The sequence below is a fragment of the Eurypyga helias genome, unplaced genomic scaffold (assembly GCF_000690775.1).
Source record: "Eurypyga helias isolate BGI_N326 unplaced genomic scaffold, ASM69077v1 scaffold13778, whole genome shotgun sequence".
NCBI classification, from domain to species: Eukaryota; Metazoa; Chordata; class Aves; order Eurypygiformes; family Eurypygidae; genus Eurypyga; species Eurypyga helias.
This window is the reverse complement of record NW_010267700.1, coordinates 79624-94267: the sequence shown is the minus strand read 5'-3', so window position 1 is coordinate 94267 and position 14644 is coordinate 79624. Positions and strand designations below refer to the sequence as shown.

Here is a 14644-nt window from a genome sequence, read left to right as displayed (position 1 = left end):
TGTGACATTGCAGCAGGGAACCACAAACTCCAGCTAATATCTTCTAATCCCCTGTTGGTTTGAGAACTACCCACCATAAAAAGCATAACTGGCTGTTTATTTGCGCAGGCAAGAGATAACATCTTAAAGTTACAGTCCGCTTTAAGTAGTAGAGATGTGAAATCCAAAGAAATGAACCATCCAAGCTCATAATCAAAATTGTGTGTGCTCCCTTCTTCTCTGCCTAATGAGATGTAAACATTTTGGCTGGTGTCTCTTTTGAAAGATATTAATCAAATATATCGGTTAGAAATCACAAAGGATAGTCCCGTCTGCAAATTACATGTCTTCTTTTATAGCATTCTGAAGCTGTGAACAATATGTTAAAAATTTTCCCATGGCGCAACAAAGTAAATACTTGTGGCACATTTCTATTTATTACAGAGAATAGTTAAATTCTAAGACATAAATCATGCTCTTCTACTAAAGACTTTACAAATTCCCAAAGACAAGCCTAATTCCCAATGCAACGATGCTATAAAAGATCAGACACTTTGTTATGGAGAAATCCACATTTGGAGATGTCTTTCAACAATTTTCTCTCAGGACCCAATCCTGTGAAAGGCACATGCAAGTTGCTGAACACTGTGTCAAGCTCCGTTAGTTTCAAAATGGCCCTAAAAACTTATATTTATTTTGCTGTATTCAAATTGTAATCTGACAAGTTTAATACTGCTTAAACAAAAAAATTATTCTAGTTTTCTTTCTTCTACTAAATGAGTGGTTTGGTTTCAATAAAGAAAAAGATTTCCTAAGTTTAAACTTCGAAACTGAGAGAAGATTCCACCATTTTTACCTTTTGCACCCTTCACATCAGTTATTATCATTAGGCAATGTCAATACTGTAGCATGAAATTAAAAATAACAAGAGGTAGGTGAAGAGATAAGGGAAGATGATTGAAAAAGGAAAATAATTCTTAATGCTTCTCTAGATCCTCTTTTTTTCCATTGTAATCTATCCTCTGCCCTGTCCCCAGTAACTGCCCTAAATCAAGGAACTGGCACCTGATGAATTCTGCAGATGGATCGGCACCGTGTATCTGGAACATAGTATACAGGTGGTTTTTCACTTGCACGAGGTAGTTAACTAGCCAGCAGACACATCTTCTGTTTGTGGGGCAGAAGTAGGAGTGGAAAATGGAAATCTCTCCTGGCTGATTTACAGAAAGAAAGGCTAAGTGAAAGAGCAGGTCAAATCCGCCCTTATTTATTAATATTTCTAATTGCTCTCAACTCCTGCTTAGGTAGACCCTTTGTGGAAGGCACAACAGTTAACTAGACAGTCATTAAAAACCCTAGGCAATAACAAAATCAGTGCTAAGATGTCTGAATCCTTTAGATGTTTTTAAAATACACATTCAGTTAGATAAGAGAGCCCCGAAGTCTGAAGACGAAGATTTCCCTGGCCTCAGTACATCAGGTGAATTGTTCACTGATCTGTTTCTCAGTTCAAACCCAGTCCAAGCCATTGACACATGCTTACTTGACAGCACGTGAAGGCAGATTCCTCAACCCAACATTAAAATTATCCATTCATATTTTTTTTTCTGTATTTCTCCAAGCATTAATCCCTTCTTTAAATGGAAATCTAAAAAAAAAAAAAGGTGACTTAACCTCTTATCCTTACCTTTGCCTTTGCCTTTTACTGTGTTACATCCTGGCAAGGATGCCAATTTTGCACAGTGAATTCCAATCTCTGCTCATTATTCACACAAGCCAATAAACTACTCCTCCCCACAGAACAGGATTTCTGGAATTTTCTGCATTTCATATTCTTAAATGTAAATATAGTGTAAATGTCAATAATGTACAAGATCCTGGAGATGCTGGCAAATTATTCACTGATATTTGCAGTGCAAAAGCAAATTTAAGGAGCATAAATATAGGAGTATATGCAGCATAATGTGACTTGGGAGGCTGGACAATCCAATGGCCATGCCCAAGCCATAGGAGATACTATGGCAACCACTGCTGTGGGCTAGGAGGAAAAAGAAATCAAAATGCTTTCCTTCTCCCAGCAAATCCTATGAGAATTACTCCTGTCTGAGAGTAGGTCACCAATGAACTTGTCATCTATTTTACTGCCTTTTGTATTGTACCAAGTAGCTATTCAATTAGTATTCAAGAAATCACCCTAGAGAAAATCTAAAATTGCTTTCCAAAGTGAAGAACTGTAAGTAAAGTCTTAATGCTATGTTTTTTGCTGCCAGTCACTGGGTACCCTGTAGTTTCCAAGAGACAAAAGGAACAAAAGGAAAATTTCTGATATGAATCAGGAGACTGCCCTGTGAAAAACTGTATGAATGACCATTCCTCTACCCCCACCTCCAGTGCTTTTAGCTCTGAGTCAAAAGCTCAAGATCTATCTGGCTAGATAACCATCTTATCACCTCCAGTACCACAAAGATAACCAAATTATGTTAACTAAAATCAAATCCCTGAACTCAGGAGAACTCAGACAAGAAGGCAGCTGTGGCAATGGAGTTAATTTAACAGCTTTCTGCTACCAAAAGGTGTCCTACTCCATCTCTCCCTTTCTCTACTCCCCACCCCCCACCCATCACCAGCTGTGGCATACATTGGTTCCTCTATAATCTGATTCACCTTCATAGCCCAACAGAAATCTGTCCACTTTTTTGGTTGATTAAGTCTTCTGATGGGTTGATGAGTTAATGCTGCATGTATTTACAGAGATATCTGACAAGAACCAGAGCCTGTGCAAAGTAAGTAATGGAAAATTCAGAAGGGGAAGGTTCATACAACCACTCTTATGGCAATGAGCTGTTGGAGCAGCTCATATCATCTACTGGAACTGCACTCTGAAGCAGTTAGTGCCAGACTTTCCAAGATCATAGCTTCTTGTGCTGATAGATGGGTCAAAAAGACTTTCTTGCTTGTGAAGAGATTAGACATGGCATCATAAAAGCCTGCCATGCTATTTTTAGAGACTTGAATTGTGTTTAAACAGCTATCAAGCCAAAACTACTACTCTGTTTAGTCAACTGTCAATATGCATGGTCTCTTTTTGCCTTCCTTCGTTTGACATCTACTTATTACATTAGCCCCAGTATTTGGGACTCTTTTTCAGAGTCACGTGTCAGGGTAGTCTGTGAGTTAGTCACAAGAAAGTATAGTCCCTCCCCAAAGACATCACAGTCAGTCCAAGGTACTGTCCAGTGGATTGTGAAAATATTATTTGGAGAATTTGTTTAGAAATTAAGTACAGGAAAAATACACAACAAAAATATATCATTTGTAGTACTTGAAATACTCAGAATAGTCACATAGGATCTTTTAGAAACAGTGAGGCTGGTACACAGGAAACCTTTTCTTTGAAACATATCTGAAGCACCATGCTTGGACCCAGATCAGTTCTACATTTGAATCCAGTGATATGCAGTTCTAGCATTTTCCTTTGGTCTGTTTCTATACATGACATGTAGTGGGAAATTGAAAGGAAATCCACGATACAATAGGATAATTGTGAAGACTCAAGAAAATACTGGTCATTGAAGAGAAACTTCATTAAGTGATTCTTGCATGAAGCCTCTAATGTGTGAGTGTGCTATGATATACCTATTTGTAAGGATGTTGTAAGCCATCTATTTATGTCTCAGTTAAAGCCTTCCAGTGATGGCAAATACATCATGCTAGAACATTTTTTTCGTAGATCAGTCATCTCATTCTTAAAACTGTGCACTTTATTCTGAATATGCTTGTCCCCAGATGCTAGGTATTTTATCTTTTTATAGCATTATATGCTAAACTCAGAGACCTTAACAAAAGGATTTTTGATATCAAAAAGGATTTTTTGTTATCAAAGATCATTGCTCCCTATGGGAAGTTGGAACTGAAATATGAAGGGCAAAGCAGAAACCAACAGGACAGGCACCCAAGTTCCATCTGGTTGCTCTTGTATTCTCAGAAGTATGATTCTATGTTTCTATGTACTGTGTACTTGTAAGGAATTCTATGAACCATTCTATGGTTCTAAGTACTAGTTAGTACTACCAGCCAAGAGATTCCTTGACAGCCAACCTGTAGGCTACATGTAAGTCAGCACATTAATTTCTACTGCTGAGGCTGGCATGTCCTTTGGAAATAAACGGTATAGAGCATTAATTATTTCCTCTGCTGTGATTAATATGACAGACTGTGCACTGTTACAGTGAAGTACTCTAAGCCCTACGTGCCGAGGGCTCTTGAAGAGGGAAACTGTGGCTTTAGCAGTATTTTCACTGGTCCCACTTGAATGGAGTGTATCACAGCATAATGCAGCTTTTGGTAGGTTAAGAGAGTTAATTTTCTCAAATAAAAACTTTAAAAGTTGTAAATCAGCTTAGATAGAGTCAGTTATATTCTAGACACTGGATCAACCTTGCATCATAAGTTTGTCATAGCAGTAGACAGGTATCCAAACTGACAAAATATCTTTTACTCTTTAAATGCCTCTGCTGTGTTATCTTTTCAGACTGCTAATTGCTGATCTTATTTTGCAGTCTGGAGTCAAACAGCATCTTTGGAATAAGAGAGTAAAACAACAAGAAAACTCCAGTAAACCACCATAGACCTTAACAAACTAAATGCTTCAGAAAGTAAGTACCCTGAAAAAAAAATCTTCACTCTTGCTTGACACCTTTCTATTTACTTTATTCTTTATATGGAATGGTCACCATTTAATGAGTAATTATGTACAAAATTTACTTGAACAGTAAAGTGATCTCAGTGACTTTAATGCAAGCATTATTCTAAGGGCTGCTCTATAAACCAAAGAGAAAGTCCTTCACCTCAGGATAATGTTACAGGGAGAACTTCAGTCAGCAGAGCTAAATTTAAAAACAGTGCCCTTACAAGATCTAACAACTTGCAGATTTATGACCAGATCTGGCAGCTCTTTTTCAGACCTGTCCCCTGTACAAAATTCAAATGGTGTGATAATACAATGCATTTTAGCAGAGGTTGTAAATATTAACTGTGAGGTAAGATACAGAGTATATCAGCTTTATATTCATTAATTTCACCTAAGCATCATCAGGGTAAGATGGAGGAGTGGATTCATACTCTTTAGGCATCTCCTCACTATTCTAAAATATAAAATCCCTTTATTCCCTATATTTCTTCCCCCATTATTTTTCTTATACTTTATTGCCAATACAATTTTTACTACTTCAGTATAAAAAGTGGATTTGATACACTGTTTTTATAATACATTATATATCGTTGTGATATTTTATCTTTTACTTTATTGAAGAAAAAAATACATTGCTAGTAATAAAAAGGAAATATTATCCTTTTCAGGAACTGAGGCATGTTTTTCTCTTATCTGATTATCTTTTACAGTAAAATTAAAGCACATTTATTGTCCCTGATCCTAACAAAAGGATCTCAGAGAATCAGTAGTTACCCTGCATAAGTCAGTAGTGTGTCAGAGTGCCTGCTGCTGCATCCACCTTCTCCACACAGCTTGGGGAACCAGTTTAACCAAGCAACATGGACAGAGCTATGCCAATACTAAAGGTGGACTTGGAAATAAGAAAGATACTCTGTTATTTTGGCTAATGAAGTTAAGCTTGAGTCATAAGAGAGGGGCCATAAAAAGTAAAATCAGATATAAATTGCTTGAATATCCCTGACAATTTGAACCAGACCCTACCAGGAGATGGAGAAGCTCCTGAACAGGATTTGGCACCTATAACTCTGCAACACCTTGGCCCAAGAGGACTACTAGAAAGGTTTAGTGTACCCTGTGACTCGCTTGTTTTGCTTTTTGATGTTAAACCTGGTGCAGTTATCATAGCATAAGGACATAGGCAAGGCAGAGTTTGTCAGTGGAGGTAATATCTTCATAAGAAAAAAAAAGGGTATATTTGAAAAAAGAAACACCTTTTCAGGCACAACCCCTTTTTTGGGGAAGATATTCAGGACAAAGTGGTTGTGCATTCAAAAGCATACCTACTGTTCCTAATTACGCTACATGGTCTTATAAACATTGTTGTTGATAAAACTTGCCTTTTCTTACTAAGATATTGGCAATACAGTTGGTACCAAATGCCTGAGAGCTTCCCAGCAGCAGAAAGTTCTGCCATATGCCACCAGTCATGTCAACTCTTTGAAGACCATTTCTTTTTCTTAACAGAATATAAAAACCAGCACAAAGTTTATGCACATAGGTTGAGTGTATGTTTCAAGATGTGTATGTGTTCATTACCTTCTGAAATGGTAGCATGTCACTAAGAAAGTGGATTGGAACAAAGAATAAGAAAAAACAAAACAAAAAGAAAATGTGCCTGTGAAATTTTCAAAGTAGGAGTTGAAACATTTTAGTTAATGCTCATTCTCAATTTTGCATTGCTCCAAAAAGAAATCTGTTTTGGGGACAGGTAAAAGTTAGTTAAATATTTATTAGTTTAGTGAAAATATTTTTCCTCAAAAAATCAACAAACAAGGACAAATTGCAAAGGCTGTTGGAGGCAAAGATCTACTTATGGAAAGTGATTTGAAAAGTGCAATAAGAAAGGAAAGAATGAAACTTCCTTTCCAATCCTTTTTTAAAAAAACATCTATTTTTTCAGTGGAAAAAGACCATTAGTGATTTTGTTACTTAATGGGACTGGAGATCAGTGAGACATCTCCTAGCTCTTCTATCATCACTGATCTCAGTTGGCCTTCTTCCATCAAACATGCTTCTAGAGGAGCTGAGGGTCACCTCAGTGTGAGAAATTTTGACATGCACATCAGATCCATGCATTTAAAATCAACTGCAAAAATATATATATATAACTATTTTGTTGCTGGTGTGTTTATTCACTAGTCAGAAGAGGCAACTCCTCAATAAATCAGATTGCATGTCAACATAGTTATCACCAATTGGTATAAAATGGCAAGGAAGAAAAAAAAAAAAAAAAAAAAAAAAGCTGGGTTAAAGCAGGTTGTAATTTACACCTCCCAAACTGTGTAGATTTAGTAGACCAATTTTTTTCTTCACGTAAGTTCTTGCTATAAGGTTACTCCAGGGCTATAATTAGTTCAATCTGATATCTAATCCCATGGTTTTTACTTTATGACTTGGGAATTCTGTTTGGTTAATACATTTAATTTTTTTCTCTTTGACTGTACTGTGAAGCAAAGACATAAATAATTCCTTATCAAGTATCTAGTTTCTTCCTATCTCTCTTCAACAGCAAGGTTGGTAGCTGAGGACCCATATTCTTTCTTTTGATGGCAATCTTTTCCTAATTTATACCTGTAAAGTGTGTATTGGATCATAGAAATCAGAAAATTCAATGTATTAAGTGTACGCAAAGTGCTAAAGATTTAGAAAGAAGGAATATTTACAGATTAAACTTTCCTTTGCATTCACTTATTTTGAGCATAATTTCTAATTATTACAAATCAATTATATTAAAAATTTGCATGGATATTTATTTTTAGTCTTTAATATGAATATTTCTCTTTGGACTTTATTATTTTTTTAATAAGCTGTCCATTTTTCTACATACCACGTATAGTATGATATGTTCTAAAATAGTATGGTGGAATGTGGAGAATTTTGGTTTGGGGAAATAATAAATTCCTTTGGCTCTGTACAAAAGGCTATATTCATCCCTCAGGTGCATGATCATTATCTGGGTCTATCTTGGCTTTCCCCTTAATTTAAACAAGAGACACCTACTGTAAATCACCTATTTTTGCTTACAGACACATGTGCAACTTGTAGGTTGCAGCCTTTTACATTAAAAAATATACTAAGATATCGGTTTTTAAAAAAAGTTCTGAAGAGTTAATTAACTCTTTTCATGAATGAAAACTAACACTGATTCCAATATCAAATAATTTTTCTCTGCTGTCAGGATGAAATTCAGTCTAAACTGAGAGGAAAATAGGAATATAATTGCAATTTCTACTTAAGTTTCTGAAGCTATTATGCTAGAACGTCACGTATGCCAGAGCATCTTATTGGAGCATGTGACGTGTAACATGCATTCTTAGCTGCCAAAACCAGATAATTATAAAATGCTTTTCAACAAAATAGGTAATTTGTACTGGTTGGAAGTTCATCTCCCTACCACAAAAGCTCATGGAATGGTGCCTCTGATCAGGAACCATACTTATGGAAAAAAATAATTAGTAAACCTCTTACAAAGGGCTCCTTCATGCACAATATCTTACTAAAAATTATAATACGAAGATAAGTGACACTCAAATACACATACAGTCTGCTGTTTCTTTCCTCTCTAGTGCAACCACTGCATTAACCTGAAATCTGTGCTAAAACTCAATACGCCTTATTTGCAGCCACAGGGATGTTGCCTTTCCAATCCACTTGTGCATTAACACTTGTGTGAGTGTCTTTGGGTAGGTCCTTCCACTGCTCTCTGCAGGCTCACTTTACACAGCATGCTACTATGGCCACTCATGTCAGCTCTCCATCTATCCTTTCATCATTGGTATTCAGGGGAGCCTGTGCAGCATGCAGGTAAAAAAAAAAAAAAAAAAAGGTGTCTCTTCCCTGTGCCTCCTGAGGTAAGCACCAACTTCGTTCTACTGACCTGTAACAAAAGGCAGAGGTCAGAAGGACAAAATCCTTCATCTGTTTGATTTCAATTGTGTAGTGTGTTAAATGCCATTAGGTCTCACTGTCTTCTCCAGACTTTTCCCAAGGCATTTGTGATTAGCAGCAGAGATCCATTTTTAATAAATATTTAAGTGTTATTATGGTATTTCTTGAGATATACTGAAGAAAAGTATATATACTGAAGAAAATTATTCACAGCATTGCATTGGGAAACGATTTTGTGTTGTTTCATGGAGAGCAATTTATAAATAGCAACGTTACAGTGCACATTACTGTACATTACACAGCCTCGCTTAACATCCCAGGCTCAGAATTGGTTTGGCCACAATAAGAGCTAGTGACTTCTCAGTGCTACATGTGAGACACCTCAGGCAGACCTGTCTTTGAGAAACTATTAAATCTCTGCCATAAGCACACATTTTGGAGGACTGAAATGGACATCCAAACATTGAGACCCAACAGAGTAGTCTTTTAGAAAATTTTGGCCTTCATGAACACTGATGTAATTCAGGATTAATGCCATTGAGCTGAAAATATTACAATAACAAAAGAGCAATATGAGATTGTCTTAGGCCTCCAAAGTCTAAAATCTCCAATACATATTTAAAGAGAAAAAACTTGCTCCAGCATTTGGAAAATGGGGCCTATTGTAAAGCATGAGACCTCTAAAATGTTATTTGAATGCCAAAAAAGTAATACTTTAAAAAAACCAAGACAAAAATTCCAAGAGGAACAGAAGAGAGTGAGCCAGAAATTCTAACACGTTCGTTTCCACACCACGTGTTTCTAACACGTTCGTGTCCGCGAGCTGGGCGAGACCTGCAGCTCCATGGACATCTCAGTATTAACTGATGGACAGTCCCTGCCCTCGATGACACAGGTGTCATCTCACAAAATAGGAATATGGACGTAAGCTGGATTTAAATTAAGGTAGCTAACTGGAAAAAGTACCAACTGAGAAACATGCCCCTTATGATGATACCTACATTTAGCTGTGACTTTGTACCCGCCCAGCGGAGGGTCATGGCCTTCCACAGCATCGAATCCCGCTGACACCAGGACAATCTCTGGATCAAACTCATTGGCAGCTGGCATAATCACAGTCCTGCAGAGTGAAAAAACCCAACCTGTTAAAAATTAACACAACTTCTATCTTCATGATATAAATTGCCACAATCTCAAAAATCCACAGCACAAAGTATTTTCTTTTACTTAAACCAATCTTCATGGTAGCTGTCCAAAACCAAACAAAGTCCAAAGCTTCAATCAATTTCTTTCTAAGTCACTCTTTTTAGTTTTCTACCATTGAGGGAATAAAAAAAGCAGGTACATGTGAAAGCCTCTAATATTACACACACATCTGTGCCTGTTTTATCCTGCTGCCTATAAAAAGCTGCCTCTTCCAGGGAAGTGACTAATGGTTTACAGAGAGCACTCAAAGCCTGAGTGGAAACCCGGACTGCTCCAGTTAGTGTGAACTTGGTGTAAATTTGAACTATAAATTTCTTTTGGGAAAATGTTTGCTTTCCAAACTTTTTTTTTCTTCTTCTTAACATTTTTAAATGTTTGTCGAGGTGGGGGGTGACTCTAGCAAAGGAAAAACATGAAATTCCCTTAATCAAATCCAGACTATGTTGTCAAGCCTTTCCAAGGTCAAGCATAACAGGAATGTGACAACCACAAACTAGTGACAGCAACCCCTGCTGGTGTCAGGAAGATAATTCAGCCCTTCACAGTCACAAAGATTCCACTTTTTTAACCCCTTCCTTGACAAACTTCCATGGGGATATTTTTTTGCTTTGTTTTCGCTCTTCTCCAAACTCAAAGCATTAAATATGTGTTGAAGGAGAAGATAAAACCCTGCATTCTGCACTCACAGATGCCTTTTCAGGCTGACTTTATGAAAGGAAGGTGTCAGGATGGCTTTTACACTAATGCGAAAAACTGACCCTGTAATGACTCCACTAATTCAAGGGGACATGACTAACATTAAAAGGCAAACACACAAATGTATGCTCATTTCCAAACATATAAACTCAAGGGAACCCCAATTGGTGTACACTGGTCAAAATCTGAAGATCAGTTTTGCGCATGTGTAATACTATATGTCTTAGTTCAGTATTTATTTATTCATTATTTAACCAACTTGGGCCAAAGAGATCATGTTTTTTTTGCTGAAAGATTAAGGTTTTCTGGGGGGAAAAAAAGCATATTAATAACATTTTAACAACTCCTTAGGTTTTTCTTTAGTTTTGATTTTGATCCGTGTTCTATAAAATTTATTTTGTTCTGATTTCCTCAAAGGTAATTTCAATTTTAGGAAAGACTTCCTTTTACTTGTTAGTCAGAGTAAAGAAGAAATTGGACTAAGTAAAAAGTCTTTTTCAGGAAATACAGCATTTCAATAAATATTGTTTTACATTAGAAAAAAAAGATAGAGTCAGCTGAAATTGCATCATGAATGTCTGCAAGCAAAGTGATGCAATTTGTGAAATACTCCTTTTTTTACATCTTATTAGTAGGCCTCTGCTGAAGCATGGATTCCAGTACTGAGCATTGCATTTGAAGAAGGACCTAGACAAACTTGAAAAAAAAAAGGAAAGAAAAAAATTCTAAAATATGTGACCTAAGTGGAGAAATTATTTGATTCACATAACATGAGAGTACCCATGATAAAAGCCCATGAATACATAAGTGATAGTTGCAAGAAGAAAAATAACCTGTTCTGCATTTCCACTGTGGATAGGACATGTACTAGTTGCAGAAGGAAATCTGTAGTTCACACTGGAAAAAGCTTTTAACAGTAAGGATAGATAATAATTTAAATATAATATTTAGGAAAATTGAAGAGTCTTCATCTCTTTGAGTTTTTTATAATAGGTAAAACAAATAACCACCAAGCTTGCTACAGGTTCAAGCTGGCATGGCCTTGAGGTGGGAGGTCACATTACTTCTCATCTAGGTCGTTCTCCTATACTTCCCTGATGTATGAGTATATAACACACAAAGTACAACATGAATAATTACATTAGACACTACAGTGACTGAACATGTTTACAGGCTAATCTACACGAAGTTAGGGAACAATACCAGGAATAAAGATCTCCTATGCAATCACATTTTATCTTTTGTATGTACATACCTTCTGACACTCTAATTATATGTTCATTGGCTGAAGCAACACATACTTCCCAAACTTCCCCATGTCTGCAACACATGTGGCACGGATCCTGATAAGTGGTGAGAACTGTGGCTGATATGCATCTTGATCTGTCCCCACAGCACCATATATCTTATACACTGAAAGAAGGAGGGATTCTATGGAGAACCCTCCCAATTTCCAGCCGCTTGAGCTTTTGCCCTCCTCCTCTCCATTCACATTTCCTCAAATTCAAGTCAGGCTCTGTTTTTTATTTCTTCATGTCATATAAAGTGGCAGCACCACGGAGTATGGCATTGACAATGCTCAGGAGTCAGAGGATGGAGTGTGTTCAGTGCAGACAAAAGTTCTGGAAGCTCAAGTTGCTGAGCACTAACAAACCTAACCAGGCTAACGCAGAATGAGATTTTTGAAAGTCTTATAATTGGGAACATTGAGAAAATCTACCACACGTCTACCACATTTCAAGACCTTGCTCGAAAGCGTAAAGATGTCAGCTAATTTTTTTATAACTTGGGCAAAACAATGCATTTGACCCTTAATCTCATTCTTAGGAGCAGCAAAAATTGTTTAGCCACAGTTTCTTCAAAAATTTTGTCAAATAAATATGTCTGACATAAAAATTCCCAGCCACACTGGGTACCATTAGTAAAATTATTAAATACTGAGAGCAAGTTCTTTCAACACAAAGCACCAGGAATAGCTATTAACAACATCTTTAATAGTACTGAACAGGAAATAGCAGCATATTCATAAATTTCTCCAGAAATGATACATAGGAATCTCAGCTAAATTAAGGAGAAGGCTATAAGGATAGTAACTGGAGGTAGCATTTAGAATGCACTGTTCTGTTGCTGCTTTTAGTATTACCTGAATTCACATGGCTAAAATAAGACCTAAGAGTCCTTGTTACAACAGCCAAGACTATTTGGTCTTTCAAAAAGATGACAATCACAAGTCTCTCAGTTGCAGAGAGGACCATATAGACCTCTAGTTACTAAATCTCCAACCCAGTCTTACTCTACATTAACAAATAGGCATTTAAAGTTGCTCCTCTTTTGAATAACTACTATGAGATCTCTGGTCAGAGAAGAGTGGTTTAATGTCTGGAAAACGTCATGGCATTTTGTTTTAGACTTTGTGTAGACAGGACCTCTCTAACCTTTGTCCTACCTTGGCAGGAACTCCTTTGTGACACAAAACACACATGTAAATTCCTTCACAAAAGCGACAGATAATTTTCTATCTTAAGAAGTTCTATAAGGAATCATATACATACATTTTAAAATATGGACTCCGTTTCACCAGGATGGCAGGTGTTTGTAACCTCTCAGGCTTCAGCATATTCCTGAATAACTGCCTTTAGAATAATGTTTTGAGGTTGGCAGCTGTAAAGAAAGCCTACAAAAAGCACTGAATTCCATCCCTTTTTTCTACCCAAAAGTAGTGTGAAGCTCAATTCTCCCCCATAAACAGGCTTCTCTTACCTCAGGAAAGTGAGGATGGTTGGACAGGCAGGGGCAATTCCTGACCTTTCCCAGTCTCTTGGGAGTAAAAATACATTAGATCCTGTATCTTGCTCCTTTCCCATCTCATCTACACTCTGGAGGGCACAGCAAGGTGTAAGAAAGAGGTGTCATTCATCAACTGACTCCTCAAGGGCTCCATAACTATAGCACTTTGCTCCTCAGTTGCCTAAGAACAGAATCTTCTGAGTCAGAACATAACAGAAAATATGTGGGGGTTTTGTTTCTTTTTTTTTTTTTTTTTTTAAGCATACAACTAGCATTGGTCATACACTAATAGATATTCATGTTAACCTTCCCAGATTCCTCAGGCCAGCCCTACACTCACAAGTCAGGCTGCAGCTGGCAGGATTTGTTACGGTGTAAAGAGTCAAACCTCTGCTCATCAGAAATCCTTTGCACGGGTGTACAGGCAGCTTGCACTCAGACCTAGGCAGGAACAGTTGTTGTCATATGCACATCAGGAGTAAGAAATATGATTTGGCTTCTGGCCAGTTGGGCTGCAGGTGTTATCAGCAAACAGAAGTTAATTCTAGGATGCTTCTCCAACAAAATGCGTAGTTTTTGTCAGAAAAGTGAATTTTATTCTTCCACCATGACTCACACTCTTCTCTACTCCATTCTCCAAAGAAAATAAAACATATGAAAGATATTTATTTTCTGTGATCCTGAATCATATAGAAGCATAAATATTTGGTATACCATATTCACCTAATGATGACAGCAGAATTACAGGGGCATCTTGCCTGGCTGACTGCTTCTTTCTTTTCTCATGTTTTCATTAATAAACATGTCAAAGTCTGACGGTTGAGCAGCTGGATCACAGAGGTTATTTATCCATATTAAACCTTTAAGTTACAATGAAACTATGTCCTCCAGACCAAGGTAGTGCAGATCCTTCTTTAAGTCTGATGGTACTGGGAACAGAGCATGTGTCTGGGAAGCTGAAAAGATTCCTTTTTTGTCCCACTAAGGAGATTTCCCCAAAGAATTAATATGTTCCATTTGGGTATGCTGCTGTCTGCAGAGAAGCCAAGGGATGGCTTCCAGTTGGGTGTAGTCCTAGAGAAAACATCAGGCATGTGATCCTCCCCACCAATCTGAACATCAGATGCAAGACATTAAAGAGATTCTACCAAGGGACTCTGCTCCTTTCTTCTTCCATTCTATTTTTGTACATTTAAAGCACATGGTTAGGATGCTCCCAAACATATGTTCTCCCAGAAGAGATTGCAGAGAAGTACCCAACCCAGAAATGACTCTGCAAGTACCATCACACAGAGCTGGAAATGTCCGAAGAAAGTGAAGCTGATACAAACGGCTACAATTCTTTTGCTGTGTTGG

At 37.2% G+C, this 14644-nt stretch overlaps 1 protein-coding gene across 1 annotated transcript in view; it reads right to left on the bottom strand.

The window, feature by feature from the left end:
• Positions 1-14644, bottom strand: part of LOC104514011 (histone deacetylase 9-like) — a gene marked incomplete at its 5' end in the record, with an annotated part of 135785 nt that overhangs the window by 45943 nt on the left and 75198 nt on the right. The window contains one exon of the mRNA XM_010157528.1: positions 9601-9719. Coding sequence (XP_010155830.1) covers positions 9601-9719 — 119 coding nt within the window. The remainder of the gene's footprint in view (positions 1-9600; positions 9720-14644) is intronic.